Source organism: Chrysemys picta, chromosome 19, assembly GCF_011386835.1.
Source record: "Chrysemys picta bellii isolate R12L10 chromosome 19, ASM1138683v2, whole genome shotgun sequence".
Taxonomy (NCBI): domain Eukaryota; kingdom Metazoa; phylum Chordata; order Testudines; family Emydidae; genus Chrysemys; species Chrysemys picta.
The window spans coordinates 1,816,318-1,840,153 of record NC_088809.1 but is presented as its reverse complement, the minus strand read 5'-3'; the positions used below and the strand labels follow the sequence as shown (position 1 = coordinate 1,840,153).

The 23,836-nt window shown below is 60.2% G+C and overlaps 1 protein-coding gene across 2 annotated transcripts in view; it reads left to right on the top strand.

Annotated features, from left to right (window-relative positions):
* The window catches only part of SEZ6 (seizure related 6 homolog), a 69,463-nt gene that overhangs the window by 32,180 nt on the left and 13,447 nt on the right, over nucleotides 1-23,836 (top strand). For both annotated transcript variants that reach the window (XM_065573481.1, XM_065573480.1), the window contains exons 2-5: nucleotides 1,238-2,065; nucleotides 3,073-3,203; nucleotides 9,081-9,273; nucleotides 14,235-14,420. In XM_065573481.1, coding sequence (XP_065429553.1) covers nucleotides 1,238-2,065; nucleotides 3,073-3,203; nucleotides 9,081-9,273; nucleotides 14,235-14,420 — 1,338 coding nt within the window. The remainder of the gene's footprint in view (nucleotides 1-1,237; nucleotides 2,066-3,072; nucleotides 3,204-9,080; nucleotides 9,274-14,234; nucleotides 14,421-23,836) is intronic.

Here is a 23,836-nt window from a genome sequence, read left to right as displayed (position 1 = left end):
ACCCAGAAACACACGTCCCCCGATAAAGTCATCAGCTTTATTGAAAGCGATTGGCGCCTCCTCTTAGATACCGTTCCGCCTCGCGGCTCCCGCTCCTCTCCCGGCTGCCCGCCCCTCCTCGCAGGAAATGGGGAGGGGGCCTTCACAGCGCCCCTGTCTTGCCTGGGTGGGGAGGGGGCTGGCTGGCAGCTGGGTTTGTCTCAGTCATGGGGGGGTCAGCTCCAATCCCATCCCTGGCTTGGGACGGTAAGGCCTGGAGCCTGTCTGGATAGGAGGAGCGGGGTGGGCGCAGTTCTAGGGCAGTTACACAGCTGCCTGTTGCTAGTGTCCTGTCCCCTCCATTCTCCAGGCCCTGGCTCAGGACCCCAGCCCCATGGAGGGCGCCCAGCCTGGCTGCCCGATGGAGCTGCTTGCTGTGTCTCTCAGTGCCAGGGCCAAGTGCGATAGTTTGGGTCTGCAGGATACCGGTGCCAGGGCTAAGGGCTGTGCCCCCTTGGCACCATTGCAATGTGTGGGGCACTGGCATGGGCCCAGCTCAGCACAGCTCCTAGCAGCTTCCCGTCAGTGACCAGGCTGGGCAGGGCACACGGCCAGCTGCTGAGACTGGCCTGGGGAGCGCTTGGGAGCCTTACTCGGGGCCTGCTGCCCAGGAAAGGGGCGTGCTGTCTCTCAGAGAAGCTGGGGCCTTTGGTGTTCCCAGCAGGGCTTCAGTTCCCCTCCCCTGGGGCCCTGGGCACAGTGTGGAGGCCAGTGGCTCAGTTTGTTCAGCGGCCCAGGGCGTGTGGTGTAAAAGCCGTGACTGCCAGCAGGAGCAGGGCAGTGCAGGGCCTTTTGGGGGCAGCTCTGCAGACCCCCCCACACCTCTGGGAAGGGGAGTACTGCTCTGAGGGCGCTGTGCTGGGGGGGACCTGTCCCCCTGCACACATGGCGTCTGTCCCCGCCACAAGCTTGGCAGAGGCTTGTGGCTGTCAGCAGGTGTGGAGGGAATTGGCAGCTGGTCTGAGCACCACCCATCCTGGGGGTGTCCTGCTGGCTGGCTGGGGGTGTTCTGAGCACTTGGGTGCCCCCGGAGCACCAGCCGCCACACCGTGACTTGCCACGATTGGTCCCCTTGGGGGTGGGGGGTGCGATGCCAAGGTTCATAGACCCAGGCCTCTGGCAGCCCAGCTCCCCGCCTCTCCTTGGCCCCTTCCCCCTTGGCCGCCCGTGTTCTCAGCCGCCTCTCTCCTCCTTCCAGACTTTGCCTCGGAGGAGCCGAACGTGGTGGGCCGGAAGGCAGCGGGGAGCTCTGAGGCTGAGGGGGACCAGACGGTGCCCCCCACTCCGGACGAGCTGGAGGGCGAGGTCCGCTTTGTCACCACAGCCCCCACGCTGACACTGCTCAACCATCACCCCCTGCTGGAGGAGTTCCTGCACGAGGCCCTGGCGAAGAAGGACTATCTGAGGCAGGTGCCCTTCCTCACGTGGGGCCTGGGGGGGCCAGGCCCGGTCATGCCTGACGTGCCAGGGCGGATCACCGAGACCCCCAGAGCCAACCTGCCAAACCAAGATGACCTCCCGGTGTTTTCTGACCTGACCACATCCCTCACGGTGCCAGCCACAGCCCCCGTGACCATGACCAGCACCACAGCCCTGGTGGGAGAGAAGGCCGAGGCCAGAGACGCAGAGAGGACCCCAGAAATGGTCAAGCCAGCGTTCACCGCCGAGCTGCTGACCACGGCTGCAGGCCACATGGCGCCATGGGCAGAGCCCCGGACAGCCAGCCCAGAGAGCAACTCCGCTTCTGTCCCCACGGAGCCTCCCATTACCCCCGCGCCTGCCATCTCCCAGGCCGCCCTGCCCAACCTGGGTCAAGCCACCGCCACCATGGTGACCAGCAACACCCCGACCGCCATCACCCCCACAGCCCGATTTGTCTCACCGCGGGCACCCAGCCCGGCACTGCCAAGGGCCAAGGAGCCCAGGACGGAGGCTGCCACCACAGCCACGGTTTCTGGGGACGACGAGGAAACCACCACAACCACCATCATCACCACGACCACCATCACCACGGTGCAGGTGCCAGGTGAGGGCACTCCCACCCCAGCAGGGGCCAGGGGCACCAGGCCGGGCTGCCTGCTAAAGAGGGGGTGGGGGTGGGGGCACGGTCTTCGGAGAGAGCTGGACCCGCTTTTGGGGTGGCAGTGGGCCGTCGCGCAGGGCAGTCACGACACGTTGGTGACACAAGGGAAGGCGAGGAGGAGTTGGGCACAGCTCTGACTGGCTGCATCGCTCCACGCCCAGTGCGTGGCAGGCATGCAGCCAGCGTGTCACCGCATGGCGGGGAGATGGTCCCGGGCTGCAGGAGACACAGCTGCCTCGGCTGGGAGCCGGCTCCCACTGGGACTGGGCTGGTGAGCACCCTGATGGGACAGCTGCTGTCCAGGTATGGAACGGCTGTAAGGACCGTCCCGCCATGCCGACATCAGCTGCTTTGACCTCTCCGCTAGCAGCACTCAGCCCCCAGGTTCCCAGGGTGCACGGCCCAGCAGGAGGGGGCGTCAGTTGCTGTGGCGTGCGGCCCCTCCTGTGGTGGCGGGCTGTGGCCGTGGCCCCACCGGGAAGGGTGCGGTGGGAGCTGTACTGGAGACGAGACCTGTGCCCGGTCTACACTAGCGCTCCCGCCTTTGCACCCCTGCTGGAGCTGCGCCCAGTATAGACGCGCCCTAGAGGGAGGCTGGTTTAGCCCAGGGCTTCTGGCCCAGCGCCACAGTTGCGTGTGAAATGGGGCGTGATGGGGGCTTGGCCTGGGCAAACTCGTATCTAAGGCGATGGGGCTGGTGGGAGGGAGGGCACAGGCTGCTTCTGGCCCTTGGTGGGTACCGGGGATGAGGCTAACCAGGGGTTCCACTTCCCTGGCTGGGGGCGAGACCATGAGCCACCCTGTCATCAGCACCAGGTGTCCCGGAGCCTGGGCGAGTGAGAGGAGGGTGAGGATGTTGGACTCTGTTTGGGGAAGAGGGTGGAATGGGCCGGCGGAGCAGGGAGCAGGCGTGAGGCCTGTCTGATCCCATGGTTTCCTCTTGCCCCCAGCTCCGTGCAACTGGAACCTCACGGGCCCCGAGGGCTCCCTGGAGTCTCCGGAGCCGGTCAGTTCACCCTACGACAGCCTGGACTGCACCTACACCATCTCCGGGTACCCTGGCTACGGCGTGGAGATCAAGGTCGGTACCGGGGGCTCCTGAATGCCGCATTGCCAGCTGGGGGGGGGGACCCTGCAGGCCCCAAGGCCCTGAGTGGGAAACACACCTGTGCTCGAGGCCGTACAGCGCGGAGGACGGGCGGTGTGGGTCTCTCACGGTGCGAATGGAATCCTAGCGAAGTGCCTCAAACCGCCAAAACACCTGGCTCCCCCCCTTGCCTTTAGCCCCTAACCCTGCATCTCTCCTCCCCCACAACAGGTGGCGCTGGTGGTACCAGAGGGCACTCAATATGCAAATCCCTCTGCGCAAAGCATGCTGGGCCTCCCCCTCACGACCTGGCAGGGGGCATCTCCAGCTGTGGGACAGGGAGTTGGGCCGCGGTGCCAGGTTGGAGGGGCAGGGCAGGCCCTGCCATGGCTGCAGGAGTGAGTAGCATGGGCACCATTGCAGGAACCAGGGTCACCCACGGCTGTGTGGGTAGGGAGGATTTTCACTCTGGGGGTTGGGGCAATTGTTCCTTTTGGAACTCGTGCCTGGGCACCGGTGCAGCTGAGCCCGGTGGTGCCAGGCAGGCAGGTGAGGTGCTGGGCAATCCCTGGGCAGGTGTTTCGTGTTTCATAGCTGGGCGGTTGCACAGCCATGGTGCTGTGGATTGGAGACAGCAGCAAAGGCCAGCCCTGCTCTGATGGGGTCTGTGGCGGGCACATGACCCAGCACTCCAGGACTTTCCCTCTTGGCTCTGCAGAACTGCCTGGGAGGGAAATGCTGGCTGGCGAGCTGGAAGGGACCCCCAGGGGGAATAGCAGGGGACCCGGGGCACAATTCAGGAGCCCGTCCAGCAGGAGGTGGCTGCAGGGGGGCTGGAATTGCCGCTGCGGAGCAAACCCAGCCCTCAACCGAGGGGCATGCGAATGCAGCGCTGCTCTCGTGAAAGGGTAACAGAATGTCAGATCAATGCACGTGGTATTTGGCGACATTTGAACAATGCGCTCCAGCCCCCAGCCAGCCCCCTCCTGGGGCCTAATTAGACCTCAGCAACAGCAGAGCTTTCAGACTCCATCTTAATAAATAAATAACCCGCCGCCGCCACCTGCCACACAGGCCCCGTCCGTCGAGCCAGGGTGGGTGACGCGCCGTCTGCCCACGCAGAGAGGGCAGGGCGGCGGCACCGGGAGGAGAACCAGGCAGGCTCTGCTTGCCCGGGGCTGGGCATTGTGGGCCTGTGTCATGCTCCAGCTCTACGCCAGGCTCTGGTTTCACATCCCCCAGACCCAGGCTGGGTTGGCCCACAATCACCCGGCATCCTGAGGGGCTGGGGGGAGATCAGCCTGCGGGCCGGCCCTGGCACAGTGGGAGGGGGTGGCCCGTTATGGCAGGGTGAGGCCAGCGCTGCACTGGGGCTGGCTATGGGGCGGGGAAGCTGATCGCCATGGAGACAGGCGAGGAGTTTCCCCCGTACCCGTCATTCTCCATCCCGCGGCAGTTGAACAGCACGGCGAGGAGTTCAGCACGGTGCCGGCCCACACGCGGCGTCCCACCCCCCGCCGCCCGACAGGTACTTCGCGGTAATTAGCGGCGTGGGGCGAGAACGTGTGTGCCGGCACTGCTCTCCATTACCGTGTAGCGTTGTTAGCGTTGCTTAATTAACGTCGTTAATATCCAATCACCTCCTAATGAGACAAGCCAACAGCTTGGGGTTTCTCAGGATAAGTGATGATGCCGTTGCAGCAGAGGGCTGCCGGGAGCCAGGCCTCGGGGCCTGGAACCTCCCCGCTGGCCCCAGGGAAGTGGGGATGGACGCTGGGGACTAGGGGCTGGTCTTTGCAGTGTGTGTGCCGGGCTGCACGGTCATCCCCCAGCCACAGGGCCTCGGAGCTTTCCGTGGCCACTGAACGGGCTGAAACGCCATCCCTACTCCCCGGCCAGCGCCCCACCCCCAGGCCACCAGTGGGAGAGTCCCAAACGGGGCGGGGGTTGTTATATTTTATAACGATCCATTAAAATATAAACTGTTGCCAGGCAACCTCAAGGTTAAACCTTCCCAGGATTCCCAGCAAGCCGGGAGCCGGTGAGTGTGTGGATGCTCGCTCACCTCCAGCAGCGAGCGAGTGGCTCAGAGCCGGGCCGGGTGGGACTCAGGACACCTGGGTCCAATTCCTAGTGCTGGGAGACCTTGGCTGAGTCTCTCTGAGCCGTGGTGCCCCCCTGTAAAGCTGGGGTGATCCTGACCCCCAGAGCAGGGGGCATGAGGCTGTGGGGTACGCGGGGGTATGTGGGGACTGCTGTGCTCTCGCAGCTGGCTGGAACAGCTGCAGATGTCAAGGCCCAGGGATGCTGAAACCAGTGAAGGGAGAGTGGGGCAGTTACTTGCCTTCGCCTGGACAAGGCTGGAGGTGTTAGTGCTCCGCCTGTGTCTGCCCCAGAGCTCACCTGAGTGTGGGGAGGATTGGCTGCTGCCAAGGGTCCCGTCCAGGACACTGCCCACCCCAGCTGGAGTTTCTGAATTTGCGGCACAATCACAGGAGAGAACTCCATTTCCTCACCCGTGCCGGGCAATCTGTCTGCATTTCCACGCTGCGTGGCTGAGTGGCAGCCGTGACCGCGCCCGCCGTGAGAATCCATGGCTGGCCTAAGTGAATGCGATGCAGCTTGACTGAGAGCGCTGGGCAGGGCCCGGTCTGTTCTGCCTGGGAGGGCAGCTGCGTTCTCACTCCAGGAGCCCCTTAGCCCTTGGAAGTGGGATGGGGAGGTGCATGGGGACTCGACGGGATTGCGCTGGCCCAGAGGAAGCTACGAAACCCGGGCTGCGGCTCTCTGTGCCCTGTGTGTGCCCTGCCCCCAAAGGTGAGCAGCCAACGAGGCAGCCGCTTGCGGGGAAGGCATCACATGCACGAACCCAGCGTGAGCTTGTGCCCTGGCCAGCACCCAGCTCCCATTGTGTAAACCAGTTTCCAGCTGCCTCTCATCCAGGCCGCCTCTGCACCAAACGGTGCCCAGCGTGATCCATCCGGTGTGAAAACAGTTCAGTTAGAGCAGGGCATAGCCTGTTGTGGGACACCCCCCCCCCCCCGCTCCACACCCATGTGGGTGGGCTGCAGGCTCTAGCACGCAAGCAGCCCCTGGGGCCGGGGGCGAGCTGCTGCGCTTTGACTGCCGTGCTGTGAGTCACGTGGCACTTGCACGGCACCGCTGGGGCTGGCAGGCAAGAGCCCTGCTGCAACCTGCAGACACGCAGCCAAACTCAGCCTGGCCTGCGGCTGCAGCATCCTGCCACGGACCCCTCTGCTGCGTTCCTCTCATCACTGCTGCTGAGTGTGTGTGTGCACATGTGGAGGGGCGTGTGTGTGTGTGCACACGCATGGGGGAATGTGTATGTGTGTGCATGGGGGTTTATAGTGTGCGTGTGCCCATGCCGGGGGGGGGTGTCTGTGAGTGTGTGTACATGTGCCCATGCCGGGGGGGGTGTCTCTGACTGTGTGCACACAGGGGAGGGGTGTATGAGTGTGTGCGTGTGCCCATGCCGGGGGGGTGTATGAGTGTGTGCACGCGGGGGAGGGGGCGTGCACACGGGGGAGGGGTGTATGAGTGTGTGCGTGTGCCCGTGCCGGGGGGTGTATGAGTGTGTGCACACAGGGGAGGGGTGTATGAGTGTGTGCATGCGGGGGAGTGGGTGTGCACGCGGGGGAGGGGTGCATGAGTGTGTGCGTGTGCCCGTGCCAGGGGGGTTGTCTCTGAGTGTGCACGCAGGGGAGGGGTGTATGAGTGTGTGCGTGTGCCCGTGCCGGGGGGGTGTCTCTGAGTGTGCACGCGGGGGAGGGGTGTATGAGTGTGTGCGTGTGCCCGTGCTGGGGGGAGTGTCTGTGTGCTGTGTGGATCCTGCTGGAGGCTCCCTGCTCTCCTAGCTCGGTGGCTGGGCCCCTCTCTCCAGCTGGCTGCGTCTCTTCGCCATCTGGAGCTCGTTGTGCTGGCGGTTCTCCATCTCCCGCTGGCCGGGATCCATCGCGCCGTGCCCAGAGCCTCGTCCCCGGTTCCCATTGGCTCTCGCCTGCCGGTTAAGGCCAAGGGAGCGAATGTGCGTGCCCCCCGTGAGCCATGTGCAGGCTGCCACGTGCCGTTCCCAGGGCTCCCTTCCTGTCTGGCATCTGAGCTGCTGCCCGCAGAGCCCCCTGTACCTGGAGCCCCTGCGGGGGCTGCTCTGGGCTCTGCCAGCCTCCGTCCCTGCACGCTGGCTGTGAGCTCCCCGGTACTGCTGGCACGAGCAGACATTGTCCCTGGCAGAGGGGGCTGCAGGCCTCCCTGGGGTTCCAGTCTCTGGTGCTGCTGCCCCAGGCACCAGTGACGGAGATGTGGTTTGCACCCGTGCAGCTCTCCCTGATTTCATTGGACCCGTGCAAATGGTGTCTCCACTAGGGGTTTGCAGCAGGCAGGTACCATCTGTGACCCGTACCTGCCTTGCATGCTGGCAGCATTGCAGCCCCAGTGACTGCCCTCTCCCAGTGCCAGGCCCAGCACAAGCCACGGCGTGATTTGTCTTCAGGTGCTGCATGCTGTGGCTGCGCCAGGTGCAGGACGTTCTGCACCCTGGGGGATGGGCCACGTGGCCCCGGCAGCCCGCGGAAGGGACTGGCACCGCTGTGCCCCCTTCCAGGGGTGACCCGGTCGTCTCCAGAGGGACAAGCCGCCCTCCTGTCCATCCAGCCCCACCCCTGGGCCTGGGGCACCCAGCAGTTACACTTGGGGCCTGTCCCTTCACCCCTCCGTGGGGCCAAGCTGCCTTCTGGCTCAGATCCCGGATCTGCCCCCAGCAGTCGCTAGCCCCGGCGTTCCCAGGACAATGCCCAGGGCCAGTCCCCACAGGCTTCGGGGGGGGGGCAGGTCATGGATGGGCCCATCGTGCTGCCCCCTCCCGTGGCAAGCAGAGGGAGCCCGTGGAGGCGCCTTGGCACCGTGCCCCGTGCGCTGGCAGTGATCACAGCTCCGAAGCTCGCGGCTGGGACAGCCACTAGTTACCATGGCAATGGAGCGAAGGCGTTATTGCCACTGAAAGGCTGCTTGGGGGAGCTGGCGCGGTGCCCCTGGGGGAGCTAATGGCAGCGTGGGCAGCACCAGCCAGGGTCTACTGCAGCGATAGGCCCATGACAGGGCTTAGCCAGGGCTGGGCCTGCTGCGGGTTGGGAGAAACAGCCTGTGGGCAGCACAGCTCAGCGTGGAGCAGGATCCGGTGCGTTAGAGCAGGGGGGACTGGGAGCCTGGACTCCTGGGTTCTGTCCCCAGCTCTGCTACTGAGCCCAGTGGCGGGGCCAGGGCACAGCTGACAGCTCTCGTGTGGGCTCTCCCATGTGCCCGCGGGCCGGTTCCGGCCCGTGCGGGAGCAGCACTCCGAGCGCCGCCTGTCCAAGGCATCTCCCAGCACCAAGATTTACGGGGCTACTAAGCATGTTTGAAAGCTGGTGCTGCCATTGGCCCTGCGCAGACAGGCCTCACCGCTCGCTGACTGACTGTGGGAAAAGGCACAGAGAGACGTGCCCGCCTGGCACTGGGGCTCTGGGGTGCGGCGGGGGGATGTGTCGGGGGAGGAGCTGGGCAGGGCAGGCACATCCCCTTCCAGAAGAGGAAACAGGCCCCATGGGGCTGAGCACCGGCCCCTCTTCGGGGCAGTCTGGGTGACTGCCTGCCCCCCAGGATGCTGGCAGGCCTGGCGCAGGAGAGGGCTGTGGGCTGTCTCTGGAGCCCGGTGGGTGTGGGGCGGCTGGCCAGGTCACTCCCCCCAGGCTCTCAGATTTAGCTGGGGGGGCAAGGCAGTCTCCTGCTGTGCCAGTCGCCAAGACAGGACCGGGGGCAAGTGCCCGTGCTGGCAATAACCTGGTGCGCCACTGACAATGCCCCTTCCTCCCGCAGGTCCTGAACATCAGCCTGTTGGAAGGGGAGACGGTCGCCATGGAGACCTTCGGGGGCGCAGAGCCTGTCGTCCTGGCCAACGAGTCCTTCCTCATGAGGGGCCAGGTGATCCGCAGCCCGACCAATCGGGTCAGCGTGCGGTTCCGGAGCCCCCAGCCCGCCAGCCCTGGCAGCTTCCGCTTCCGCTTCCAAGGTACAGTCCCGGCCTGCTCTCTGCGGTGCCCTGCGGAGCCACGGTCCCTGTGCCATCCTACCCCCCACACGCCAGCCAGACACGGTGCCCTCCTGCAGCCAGCGGGCCTCGTCCCTTGGTGGGGCGCAGCAGGGTCACACAGCTGCCCCCGCACTGGTGGGCAGAGCCCTGCGGGCCAAGAGCTCTGGTGTTGCAGCAGGGCTGGGTGGCGCAATGTGGTGCCCTGTGCCATAGACCCAGTGCCCCACGAGCCAGCCCCACCCCCGGGAGAGGAGTGCTGCCCCACAGCAGTGTGGGGCTGCTCCCAGGAGATGGTGGGCCGGGCAGCCTGGCAGGTTTGGGAAGGGGACTGGCAGCCAGTGTCCGTTGGCTTCATCTCCAGGCCACGTGCTGGACCCAGAGGCCACCTGACTTAGCAATGGGGCCGGGCATGCCCCTGCCCCTAGGGAAGGGGGGCCTGGCAGCTGAGGCTGGGGAGGGGCCCTTTCCCCTCCCATGGAGCCAACCTAGAGTCCCTTTGTAATCTGGCTCATCAGCCCATGGGCGCACTGGGCATGTAACATGGCACCCCTGTGGGCGTGTGTCTGCCCAGAGCTCAGCCTGGCATTGCACCTGGGCCCTTGGCACTTCACCTTGGCTCTTGGCACTTCACCTTGGCTGGGAGCTGCCAGGCAAGCTCTGGCTGAGTGTGGGTCACATACACCCCCCCGTCCCTCCCAGAGCCCCCCTCTTCCTCCCAGGCCACCACGCCACCCCTCTGCCCCCCCAGCCTGGGACACCCAGCAGCGTCTCCCTCCCATAGTTCGGGGAGTTAGGCCAACCCTGGGTCAGAGCTCAGCCATCTCGCCCCTGCGTCCAGTGCATGGCATGGCACCATCCTGCCAAGGGTCTGCGCCCAGGGCGGGCCCTGCCTGCTCCCCTGCAGGTGAACCTGCTTCCCTGGCACAGCTGCAGCCAGCCAGGGCCAATTAGCCTGTTTAAAGCTCTGGAATTGCCGGCGGAGTTAATCTGCGACATCGCCAGGTTAAACGGGCACCAACCAGAGAGACGCGCTAATGGAGAGATAATTGGTGTGAGCAATTACGGGCTCATTTAACATAATTACCGGCAAAGTTAGGCCCCTTGTCGCTGATAGCAGGGCGGAGCCGCTCCTCCCGTACGGCACCATGTGCCACGGGGCCAGCCGAGGGACGTGCCTCCGGGGAGCCTCCTGTGGGCTCTGCAGAGGCGCTTGTTGGCGGGGGAGCCAGCCACACACCTACGGGCCTGCCTGGAGCTCAGGGACTTTCTCCCCTGCCCCTCCCCTTGGGCCTGGAGCCCAGCAAAGCCTCGGGCAGGCCACTATCCTGCCCTGTGCGCCTGTCTCCTCCCTCGCCCTGCCCCCTCTGCCTGCAATGCCCACATCGAGCCCCCAGAGTGAATCCCCTCACACACCATGTGCAGCCCCCTCGTCCCCAGGCTCAGCATCACTCCCCGCCCACCAGCTGCTCCGTGTCTCAGCCCAGGGGCTGCCAGGTTCGCCCCCACCCAGCTGATGGCAGAGCTGGGCTGTAGAGCCCGAGGGAGTCAGCGCCGAGCCAGCCGATGAGGTGGGAGGCTCCAAGGAGCATGGGCTGAAGGCGGATGGGCTGCATGGTTCATCAGTGCAGACGCTGGGCAGCACGACAGGGGCATGGCCTGGCAGGGGGCAGGAGGGGCGCTGGAGTCCAGACCCCTGGGGTGTGGAGCTTGTTGGATCTGGGGAGCCCATGGCTGGGCTATCAAGGGCTGCGGGTCGGGATTGAGGGGCACTGGCAGAGCTCGGTGGGTTTCAGGGATGGGGGGAGCCCATGGCTGGGCTATCGAGGGCTGTGGGTCAGGATTGAGGGGCACTGGCAGAGCTCATTGGCTTTGGTGGGTCGGGGGAGCCCATGGCTGGGCTATCGGGGGCTGTGGGTTGGGATTGAGGGACACTGGCAGAGCTCGGTGGGTTTCGGGGATGGGGGGAGCCCATGGCTGGGGTATCAAGGGCTGCGGGTCGGGATTGAGGGGCACTGGCAGAGCTCGGTGGGTTTCGGGGATTGGGGGAGCCCATGGCTGGGCTATCAAGGGCTGCGGGTCAGGATTGAGGGGCACTGGCAGAGCTCGGTGGGTTTCGGGGATGGGGGGAGCCCATGGCTGGGGTATCAAGGGCTGCGGGTCGGGATTGAGGGGCACTGGCAGAGCTTGGTGGCTTTGGGGGATCGGGGGAGCCCATGGCTGGGCTATCGAGGGCTGCGGGTTGGGATTGAGGGGCACTGGCAGAGCTCGGTGGGTTTCAAGGATGGGGGCACCTCCTTTCCCATTTCCCATGGTCCTTTGTCTCCTTAACCTGCCCAAGGTTCCTCAGCAAAGCAATACCCCCAGGGGCACTCGGCTGGGGGGGGTCTCTGTCTGCCCCAGAATCTCCTGTGAGGGGTGGGCTGCCCCCCCGACCTGCCCTCACTCACCCACAGGCCTGGTGCCGCCCTGACGCTATTAATGAGGAAATAACGACAGATTGTGCCGAGCGCGTCCCTCAGCCTGGGTCGCCATGGCAACGTGCAGCAAATTAATGGGAAAAGCCGCACTTCACGCTCCTTTATTTTCATGTCTGATGGGCCCAGCCCCCGCCCCCCCTCCGGATTCAGGGGGATTCTGGGTACAGGTGGGGGCTGGGCATGACTCAGTCACTCCCACCCGCCGGGTTGTGGTACCCCCCAGCCGGATGCCCGGGTACCCCAGGGCCCACCCGCAGGTGCTTATGGCCGCGATGGGCCTGGGGCAGGGACTCTATGGACGGGGGGGCAGGTCACGGCTGCAGAGGGTCCCAGCACCCAATGGGGGGGGGGCAGGAGGAATTGCCTCTTGCTCAGGGGCAGCGTCCTGCTGGGATTTGGCCCTTCCGCCAGCGCACTGAGCGCCTGCTGCGCTCCCCAGCCTGAGGCCGAGGGGGGGCCAGGGCCAGGGCCAGGGTCTGAGCTGTAACCTGGGGTTGTACAGACAGGCCCAGCTCTGGTCTGCTGGGGACTGCTGAGCTGCTCCATGAGCTGAGAGTCACCCTCGATTCCCAGACAGCAGGGTCAGGCCCTTGGCTACTGAGAGCCCTGGGCTGGCTACCACTGGCCATCGCGCCCATCCCTGCTCCCCTCCCCTGCTGGTTCCCCCGTGGGGAGCTCCTAGGGCAGGCGCTGGACTGCTTGTGACCCCCCCCCCAATAGTGTGGTCTCACCCCCCATCACCCACAGACACTGCACAGTCGGCTGCAGCCCCTGAGTGCAGGAGTCTGGGCTCAGGCCTCACTACTGCCGGCTGCCAGGGTGTGCAAAGGGGCACAGGGCCCTGGCAGGGCGTCACGCTCACGTGCAAAGGGGCCCTGGCAGGGCGTCACGCTCACGTGCAAAGGGGCCCTGGCGGAGCATCACGCTCATGTGCAAAGGGGCCTCATGCTCGAGTGCAAAGGGGCCCAGGGTCCTGCCCTTCCTCTGCACTAGAACTAGACTTTGCCCTGCATGGCGCTGGTGCTGGCTTGGTGAAAGAGGTTGGTGCTCTGACTGCTGTGGGTGCTCTGACTGGAGTGCCCCTGGGATCCTTCCCTCTTCCAAATCCCTCCTCCACCCCAGCTGAGGTCAGGCGCGCCTCTTTGTGACATCACAGCTTGTTGCTGCGGAGATGGAGTGATGTCACAAGCAGAGGCTGTGAGCTCATTGGCAGTCAGTGTGTAGCCCTGAGTCGCGGAGGCTGGGAAACAGCGACTGGCCGTAGCAGGAGAGTGCTTAGCAGTGTCCCCTCTGTTACACCGTGGCTGTGCCCGGGTGTGTGGGCAACGTGAGCTGGGTGCTAGAGGGGGAAGGGCGCTGCATCCCCAGCCACATTTGTGTCCCTCCCCCGGGCACCAGCATGTTCCCTCACTGTCAGCTGCCTTCCCACCCGGCTTGTGCAGCGCCCTTCGGCCAGAGTGGAGCTGCAAAGGTCCTGCCAGCCCTGCTCTGGCCCCAGCACCCCCGGCCTGCGCAGACCCAGCGTGACCTGGGCAGATTTCACCTGTGTCCTGCCCACGCCCTGCAGCGCCACCTGCCCCAGGGCGGCAGGGACTCTGGCATGCTAGCAGCCCATCGGCACTCAGTCCGGACCCGTGGCTCCCGGGGTTCCCAAGGCATCAGCGGGGGCAAAAGGCTCATCGCTGCAGGCTCCTGGCGGGGTGGGGAACGCCAGCTCCCCTGGCAGAGGGGCAGCGAGGAGGCTGGCCCCCCACCTGCAGCCTGGCAGAGCCGTGTCCCTGGGCAGGCAGCACCCTCGGGCAGGGCAGGGCCTGGGGGCTGTACCCCTCTGGCCAGCTGCCTGGCCAGACAGAAGGATTTGCTGCCACCTGCTGGCTGGGATCAGGAACAACACCCTGTCCGACCCACCTGTAACTGCGCCCACTGGATGCGGCCCCCAGATGGGGCCGGCTGTTTCCAGAGGCTCTGGGTCTCCATGCAATGCGGGGAGAGGAGAGAAAACAGCTCAGCAGCTGGGACTTCCAGGGGAGAAAGCCTACCTCCTCCCACCCCAGTTCCTGCCCTGTGGCTCTCAGAGGGGCTCTCACACTGTGGGGCAGGATCCCGCTGATCCCCAGCCTGGCATAGGCGCAGGAACTAGGGATGTGGGGGGTGCTGCAGCACCCCCAGGTTTTACGCGAGGCTCCACTTCTGGCTCCCCCACCTGGGGTCCTGGCTGCTGGCCCCACACCCAGGGGCTCCGCTCCTGGTCCCGCCCCCACCTGTGGCCCTGGCCTCGGCCCTCTTACCCCTGCGGGCACCAGGCACCCACCCCTCCAGGTATTGAGCACACAGCCCCACAGGCACCAGGCGCCCGCCCCTACAGTCCCCAGGCATGCCAAGCCAGGGAGCACAGTGCTCCAGCCATTCAGCCTGCCAGGCCCTGCCATTAAATGCCCCTCTCTCTCCCTTCCTCCCTCCCAGCCTATCTGCTGAGCTGCAACTTCCCCTCCCGACCGGCCTACGGCGATGTTTCCGTCACCAGCCTGCACCCTGGGGGCAGCGCCCACTTCTACTGCGCCACGGGGTACCAGCTGCAGGGCCCGCCTGCGCTCACCTGCCTCAACGCCACCCGGCCCTTCTGGAGCAGCCGGGAGCCCGTCTGTGTGGGTGAGTGGGGGGGAGGGGCTGCCCAGTGCTGCCGGATGCCCCCCCTGGCCAGGCACGGTGTGACAATGCGGTTCTGGCGGAACCCAACTGAGAGTGCCAACTCAGGACAAATTGCTCAAATAGGGCAGTTACAACCCAAGGCTGGGGTTTTTCCACCTCTAAGGCAAACCAAACCAGCCAGACTAAGACTTCGGTCTCCCCCACTGGCTAACCGCAAGTCTCACAAGCAATCTCCTTAGACACTCCAGTTTCCCAGTATTACCACCAGTGCCACACGTTATGGGGACAAATAGTTATAAAAACCAATACCCCCGTAAAAGAAAAAGGTTCTCCTGATCCCAAAGGACCAAGCCCCAGACCCAGGTCAATGTACAAGTCAGACCTTACCCACAAATCACGCTATTGCCAATCCTTTAGAATCTAAAATCTAAAGGTTTATTCATAAAAGGAAAAAGATAGAGATGAGAGTTAGAATTGGTTAAATGGAATCAATTACATACAGTAATGGCAAAGTTCTTGGTTCAGGCTTGCAGCAGCGATGGAATAAACTGCAGGTTCAAATCAAGTCTCTGGAATACATCCCCAGCTGGGATGGGTCCTCAGTCCTTTGTTCACAGCTTCAGCTTGTAGCAAAGTTCCTCCAGAGGTAAGAAGCAGGATTGAAGACAAGATGGAGATCAGGCATCAGCCTTATATAGTCTTTTCCAGGTGTAAGAACACCTCTTTGTTCTTAAATTACAGCAACATGGAGTCTGGAGTCACATGGGCCAGTCCCTGCATACTTTGCTGAGGTACAAGGCGTATCTGCCTTCTCTCAATGGGTCCATTGTATAGCTGATGGTCCTTAATGGGCCATCAAGCAGGCTAGGCAGAGCTAATCTCAGCTTGTCTGGGATGTCACCCAGAAGCATAGCATAAGTTTGCCATACAGACAGTATAGAGCTAATATTCATAACTTCGACTACAAAACTGATACACACATATAGACAGCATAATCATAACCAGTAAACCATAACCTTGTCCTAGACACCCCATTTGACCCCCTTTATACAAGATTTGGGTGCCACTACAGGACTTTGGTTGCAACAATGATCTATATGGTCCCAGTTTATGTCAATAACGTCACACCCCCAACGCAAAATTGATGCAGGAAGGGATGACACAAACATCACTGACTGCATCCCAAGAGCTCCCCATCCTGGGTTCTGTCCCACTACAGCTAGTATTGGGTTAGAAGCCATACCAGTGCATAACAGAAATGGTTTATCAAAATCATGTTCAACCACATGATTGAACCTCTTTACAAACTCAAGGTAACACTTAGTTAGAACAATAGTGAATTGGATCTGCTCTGGCAGCATGGTTCCTGTATGTGTCATGTGATCTTGCCAAGAGCTAAAGAAAACTGCTACTTTATCCATACAAGCTCGGGCCAATGTTTGGAACCCAATTAACATCGAATAAATGCAGATATTAATGTTCTTCATAGGCCAGGAATCTTGGCATTTAGCCATGAAAGCAATATGGTAGTGTGCCTCAGTCTTCCTTTTCATACAGCACATTAGGTCTGGACTGTCCTTTCCCTTGTGAAAAGTTCCCATATTGTTTATATGCATTGCCTGTGAAACCCCAGTGTAACAAGGCCTTTTAACATAACGTGTGTTTTCATGTATTCCTTTTAACATGTTCAAGGAATTCTCCAAAAGATTAGGCACATTGTATATTTTTACAGTTTGTGGCAATAGCAACACATTAATTACAAAATCTAGCAATAACAACAAGTTCATTGCAAGTGTCCATCTACAGTCATGTTTGTCATGCCACCCCTTTGGCTCAATACCATTGGAGTTTGGGCATTTTAGGGTTAACCTGCGGCTTCCCTTTGCAAAATTCAGTTTTCTCTTTCCTCCTTGTCCTGCAGGATCAAACCCTGATTTCTCTTGCTTAACAGAATTCACTGGCTGATGGGGTGGGCCCTCTTTGCTAACAGCTATTAGCAAGTCCTTCCTTTCCCAGCCAGGCAAGTAATTTGCACTACCCCAGACCAGAGCCAGTCCACCAGTTTTCATATTCGTAACTGCTATCATCTCCAAGGCTGGACTCTGTCTTAAAGAGATACCACACAAATCCAAAGAGTCTGCGGGTGAGAGTTTGCTTCCTCTCCCCCGCATCCTCAAGCATTTAGCCATAAAACTGCTCTGCTCTGACACATCAGTAACCAAATCTGTCCTCAAACCCTGAAGCACAAACTGCTCATTTAAAGAATCAGAAAGGAGACATTCCTGTTCCAACACCATTGCCTCCCCAACAAGTTGGCCCCACACAGCCACTTGGTTATAGGGATGCCTCAATTCCTTAACAACTTTTACTTCCTCTGAGACCTTCTCAAAGCTACCCACACTGGATCTTTTACAAGGAAAGTTAGTGGATCCCTTCACAACAGACAATTTTTGGCTGCTAGGAACTGAAACTTCCTTGATTAAATCACTCTCACACCCTTCAATTGCAGGGAACTGCTTGCACCGAGTACCATGAGGATTCCTTTCTCCAGGAGCTTTTCTAAGCAGCAATTCACCCCTCACAGAAATTCTGCCCTTACCCTCTTCACCTAGGGCTTGCTCTAAAGGCACACTTTCCTGAGCAACAACAGACTCTGTCTGGGTCTTACTTACATTCAGGATCACCTTTGGCCCATCAGGCAGATCTCTACACACTCCCCTTTCAGGCGAACCCATAGACTTCCTAGATAAAAGGTTAGAAATATTTCCCTTCTCTTTGCCACACACAAGCTTAGGAATTTTTTCCTTTTTGCTACAAGTTGTTAAACTGTCGGTAGGTAACACAACCAAATTACCTTTCTGCTCTCCTTGTGCCCTGGCTAGGGTATCACCCTGATCAGACAGAGTTGTTACACCCTTCTCCAACCACACATGAGCAACAGGCAAAATACAAGCACCAGAATTGTTTGGTCTCTGGGATTTTGCTAAGCCACTAACTGGATGCAACCTAGTTACGGGGCCATTCTCCCCAGCAGATGCAAACTTAGGACCATTCCCTTCCTGGGCTTTAGTTGAATCCAGAACCAACTCTGAGACAACTAAATTACTCTCAACCATCACAGGCCGAAAGGCACCTTCTGTCTGCTCCACAGACAAAAAAGAGTTGGAGACGCATTTTCCTTTACTAGACATACTGTTTGGGATTTCATTTCCCTTGTCCCAGCACCCCGGGCTGTTCACAGACAACTGCTTGGAGACTGGGGTAGCTTCCTCCATAGGCAAGTCAATACCCCTGACAGACACAGGCACATTTCCTTCACTGTCACTATTCTTCGCACAGGAAACAGATAAGGTATAGGGACACTCATCTTCCACTCTCCTTGCCTTCCCAAACTGCTGACTAGATAAAGCCATCAGCTCACAAGACTGCCTAGGCTCATCCAAAATCTCCTGGTTCTCCTCTCCCTTCGCTTGATCTAATTCCAGATTTACTTCTGAGACATTAGATAGACATTCAGAAACTTCATTCACAGCCGAACAGCTACTTTCCAAAGACAAACTTTTGGAGAAACCCTCCATAGGCACAACCTTAGGATCAATCCTCTCTTGTGCCTGGTTTGTATTAACTTGACTGACCATAGCTTTAATATCATTTCCAATCATAATATCCTTAGGGATTATGTCTTTTACTCCCACAACCATGGTGCCCTCCAATCCCTTCCATTTCAGGTGGATTTTAGCCAAAGGCACCCTGACAAAATACTTAGATAAGGCTACAACAGTTACATCTTCACCTGGCAAATAATCTTCCTTCCTGACAAGACTTGCTTTAACCAGAGTAATATCTGCTGCGGTGTCCCTCCATGCCATACACCTCACTCCATTCACTTCTGCACTGCTAATAAACTCTGCATTATTTCCCCCATATTTAGCTTTAATGTGAGTTTTAAGGTCAAATCCTTCAGAGACAACAGAAACAGCATTTGCACACAGGGCACCAATGCTGGGCTCTGTGTGGCTTGCCTGTGAGTTTACAACAACAGGGTTAGCATTGGCCGTGGCATTTGGGGTTGCTGGTTTTGGGCTGCCCTTCAGTGTCGGGCAGTCTGGTCTCATGTGGCCCAGCATACCACAGCGATAGCATGTAACCTGCTGGGGATGTGAGTTCCTACCCTCCGGGCCCCCTTGAACTCCTTTAGAAGAGTCAGGTTTATTTTTAAATCCTTCCCTCCTCTTGAACTGGGGAGAATGGTGATCAGTTTTCCCCGGGGTTTTACACCCTTCTCGAGCCCTGTTTTGGGTATGGGCATCCGCAATCTCTGCCGCCCGTAGGACTGACTCAGGGTCCCTGTCACACACAGCTGCTCTCACATTGTCAGGCACAATGTCTAAGAACTGTTCCAAAGTTATTAAATCCAGCAGTTTTTCAAAACTCCCATGAACCTTGGCTCCCATAACCCACTTTTTAACAAAACCCATCAACTTATGAGCACATTCTACAAAAGTACAATCCTTAGGCATTTTAAACTCTCTAAACTTAACTCTGTAAGATTCAGGAGTAACCTTGAATCGCCTTAACACAGAATCCTTAAACCGCTCATAATTTAATGCTTCTTGTTCCCCCAAGTCATTAAACACCTCCCTGGCTTTTCCAGTCAGTCTGGTTAGCAGGACAGGCATTCGCTGACCCTCAGGGATCTGGTACAGATTGCAGAGGCGTTCAAAGGTAGACAAAAACTCCTCTATATCCTCAGTATCATTGTAAATGGGACACATCCTTTCCCAGTTTTTCTCATGGTGGGGGGGAAGTGGAGTACCAGGTGGGGATGACTTTCTCCGCTCTTCCATTACTTGGAGCTGAAGTCTGGCCGTCTCCTGTTCCATCCTGTGAGTCTCCTGTTCCATCCTGTGAGTCTCCTGCTCAGCAGCGAGCAGCTCTAGACGTCCCTTACGAGCTCTCTCTTCTCTCTCATCAGCCTCCTTCTTTCTTTGATCAGCTTCTTTCTCTCTCTCAGCAGCCTCTTTCTCTCTCTCTCTTTCTAACTCTGCTATTGTCACGGAGTATTGGGGGACTCAGGGCCCTGCACCCCCGGCTTCCTGCGATTCACCATGACTCTCAGCCAGCCAGTAAAGCAGAAGGTTTATTTGGATGACAGGAATACAGTCCAAGACAGGTCTTGCAGGCACAGACAACAGGGCCCCCCTCAGTTAGGTCCAGCTTGGGGTCCCAGGGCATGCCAGCCCACCCCCCTTGGGGGGTCAGAGCCATCTCTGCCTCCCAGCCATCTCTCCAGCCTCCTTCCAGCCTGCTTCCAGCACTCTGGCTTCAGCGACCCCTCCCACAGCCTTTGTTCGGTTTCCCGGGCCCCGGAGTCACCTGACCTCCAACCCCCTCCTGGGTTCTCATGTTACAAGCTCAGGTATGTTCCCTTGGGCCGGCTCCCATCCCCCGATGCAGACCATCCTAGTCACACTCCCCTGTCAGCATTCACACACCACAGTAAGAACAGTCCCAGTTCGTCACATCTCTCCCCCCTTCGAGACCGAACTGAGCAGGGTCACTTTAGCCAGTGACCTGGGGAAGTTCGAACCTACCCCCGTTCCCATGGATGCCCCCGCATCCCTCCAGTTCCTTGGTGGGAGTTACACCAGGCCCCTTCCGTTCCACGCCCCCCCTTAGGTCGGGGGTGCTTGATGGCACTCGCAGTTCGCATGTGGGAAGGTTTATGCGGCCTGTGCCCTTTCCCCACCCCCATACCTCTGGGGTTCCAACTGGGCTGTGGTCTTCTCCCAGCGCTCCAGTCTGGAGGTCTGTGCTTTGGGCTCTCTTGGTTTAGAGCCGCCCTTTTAACCTTGGCCACCCTCTGGAAAGGATCCTTTATGCTGGGCAAGGGTCCTAAAGCTGTTTTCCCCTTGTCCCAGGCCTTCCTCCCCCTCTGACAGGGGTCACAGGATCCGCAGTACTGTCGGACAGTAACAAAGACCCCAGGCCAGTAAAAGCTCCGTAGCAGCCTCTGCTGGGTACGCCAGGTTCCCTGGTGCCCTGAGAGAGGAATGTCATGGGCCCGGCACAGCAGCTGGCGGCGATACTTCTGGGGTACCACCAGCTGCCTCCTGATCCCCCCTGACTCCATTTTCCCTGGGGGAGCCCATTCTCGGTACAGGAACCCCTTCTCCCACAGGAACCTTTTCCGGCCACCTCGTTCCATGGTCTGTACCGCATTGAGGTCGGCCAGGTCCCTTATCTTCCGCAAGGAGGGGTCTCTCTGTAACTCGGCCTGGAACTCAGCAGCTGGGACAGGGATGGCCACCTGCTCTTTCTCGCCCGCTGGGTCCGAAGCTGCAGCCTCCCTGAGCCGCGTCCCTGGGCGTTCCCTCCCCACTAGGTTAGGGTCCTGCGCCTCAGGCAAGGCACCCCCCCCAAGGCCAGGGCGCAGGGCCCCTCGCCGGCTCTGACTGCGGGTCACAACCAGTGCCTTTTGGGGGTTGCTTGGCCAGTTCTCCAGGTCCCCCCCCATCAATACCTCAGTGGGCAAATACGGGTGTACCCCCACATCCTTGGGGCCCTCCTTGGCCCCCCACTTCAGGTGTACCCTTGCCACGGGCACTTTGACTGGTGTTCCGCCCACCCCCGTCAGGGTCAGGTAGGAGTTGGGCACCACCTGATCTGGGGCCACCACCTCGGGCCGGGCCAGCGTCACCTCTGCGCCCGTATCCCAGTATCCATTGACCTTCCTCCCATCCACCTCCAGGGGAACAAGGTACTCTCTCCGGAGGGACAGCCCCGCGCCCACCGTATAAACCAAAAACCCTGAGTCTGGGGCATCCAGCCCCCTAGAGGAGCTGGCCTGGGGCCCTTCTCTCTCTTGAGCAGTTGATAAGCTGCCAGCCCCTCTTGCGTGAGAAGCCTGCCCCTCGTCCGTCTGGGCCTCTACCAAGTTAACCCTATGCGGGTTCGGTCTGCTCAGTCTGTCCTTGAGCTTGGGGCACTGGGCCCGAACGTGGCCTCTTCGGCCGCAGTAATAGCAGCTCATGTCCTGTGGGTCCCCTCGAGCCGGTCGGTTGTCCCTGACGCTGGGCATTCCCTGTGGGAGGGGATTCCCCATATTCCCTCTTTGGGAGGTCCCAGGGTGACTCTCTCTCTGCATCACGGCGGGCCTGTTCCTTTGGGGCTCCTCCCTGCCACCCCCTGACCGGCTCTTTACAAACTCATCAGCCAGCTGCCCGGCGTGTCGCGGGTTCTCTGGCTTTCTGTCCACCAACCACAGCCTCAGGTCGGATGGGCACCGCTCATACAGTTGCTCCAGTACCAGCAGTTTAATCAGGTCCTCCTTCGTCTGGGCCCCACCAGCCCACTTGCTGGCGTATCTTTCCATGCGGACGGCTAGTTGCAGATATGAGATCTCAGGGGTTTTATCTTGACTCCGGAACCTTCCCCGGTACATCTCAGGAGTCAGCCCAAACTCACGTAGCAGGGCCTTTTTGAATAGTTCGTAGTCCCCTTTCTCTGCCTCTCCCAGTTGGCGGTACAATGCCACGGATTTGGGGTCCAGTAAGGGGGTAAGGACCCGGAGTCTGTCCGCGGGATCAACCCGGTGCAGCTCGCAGGCCGTCTCAAAGGCCTCCAGGAAGTCATCCATGTCCTCCCCCTCCTTGTATGGGGCCATGATGCACTTATCAAAGCTCCGTGCAGTCCTGGGTCCCTCCTCACTCACCGCAGCCGGGGGTTCGCTGCCCTTCAATCTCGCCAGTTCCAGGTCATGCTGACGCTGTCTCTCATTCTCCTGTCTCTGTCTCTCTTTCTCCTCCCGTTCATGCTGACGCTGTCTCTCTTCACGCTGATGCTGTCTCTCTTCATGCTGTCTCTGTTGTTCACGATCCTCCAGCTCTCTCAGTTTTAGCTCTTTCTCCCATTCCAGCCAATTCCGCTCCCCGGATGCCGAACGTCGCCGGGAGGATCCTCTGCTGGCCGGCGAGCTTCGCCGGGAGGGTCCCCTGCTGGCCGGGGGGGCCACGGCGCCTTCGGTATTTGCTGGGCTCCTCCCCACCCTTCCCCTAGGCATAGGAAGGAGGGGTCTCGGGAAGCCCTCAGCAGCCGGCTGACCACTCCCAGCTGGGACAGACACTGGTGCCTGCGCTGCATTTGCCAGGCTGCTTCCCTGAGACACAGGGATCGGTTCATTCGCGCGATCTTCCGCCTCTAGCTGGGCAATGAGCTGTTCTTTGGTGAACCTCCCAATGCGCAGCCGCCTCTGCTTGCACAGCTCCACCAGGTCGCTCTTAAGCCGCTTGGCATACATCTTCCTGCTGGCCACTCACCGGCCTGTGTGCTCACAGCTCCCCACAGTTCCCAGGGGGACCCCTAGTGTGCCAGCCCTTCTCGAGGTCACCACCTCTCTGCCAGGGTCGAGCTGCAGACTCCTCCGCCCCTGGGACCACTCGCTGCGATCCCCCCGGGGGACCCTGTTACTGCAAAAGTCCTTCTCGCTGGTCACACACTCCCAGGGGTAATAACCGTCTCTCTCCCACTCTTCAGCAGGCCTGGTCCCCGTCAATCCCCCTTCGTTTTACTGCTCCCCAGTCACTTACTGCAGGAAGCGCCGTCCACGGGGTGCAGTAGATCCCACCGCTGCCACCAGTTGTCACGGAGTATTGGGGGACTCAGGGCCCTGCACCCCCGGCTTCCTGCGATTCACCATGACTCTCAGCCAGCCAGTAAAGCAGAAGGTTTATTTGGATGACAGGAATACAGTCCAAGACAGGTCTTGCAGGCACAGACAACAGGGCCCCCCTCAGTTAGGTCCAGCTTGGGGTCCCAGGGCATGCCAGCCCACCCCCCTTGGGGGGTCAGAGCCATCTCTGCCTCCCAGCCATCTCTCCAGCCTCCTTCCAGCCTGCTTCCAGCACTCTGGCTTCAGCGACCCCTCCCACAGCCTTTGTTCGGTTTCCCGGGCCCCGGAGTCACCTGACCTCCAACCCCCTCCTGGGTTCTCATGTTACAAGCTCAGGTATGTTCCCTTGGGCCGGCTCCCATCCCCCGATGCAGACCATCCTAGTCACACTCCCCTGTCAGCATTCACACACCACAGTAAGAACAGTCCCAGTTCGTCACAGCTATTTTTTGCTTCTCCAGCAATCGAAGATCTGCTAGCTTCTGTTCATGCTCAAATTGCAGTTTACTTGTCACCCTTTGCATCCTAATTTTTTCTGCATCTTCTGCAGCCTCAGGTAAGGGCTGTGCTCTTGCCCCCTGATCACTGGCTATTAGCAGATTTCTCAATTCTTCCTTTGTAGCTTTCTTTCTAAAGCTTATCCTCTTTTCTGAACACAAATTTTCCAGGGCTTTTTTCCCAAGTCCCTCATATGCTCTTTGCTCAGCCATTGCAGCAGCTCTTTAACCAACAAAACTCTCAATCC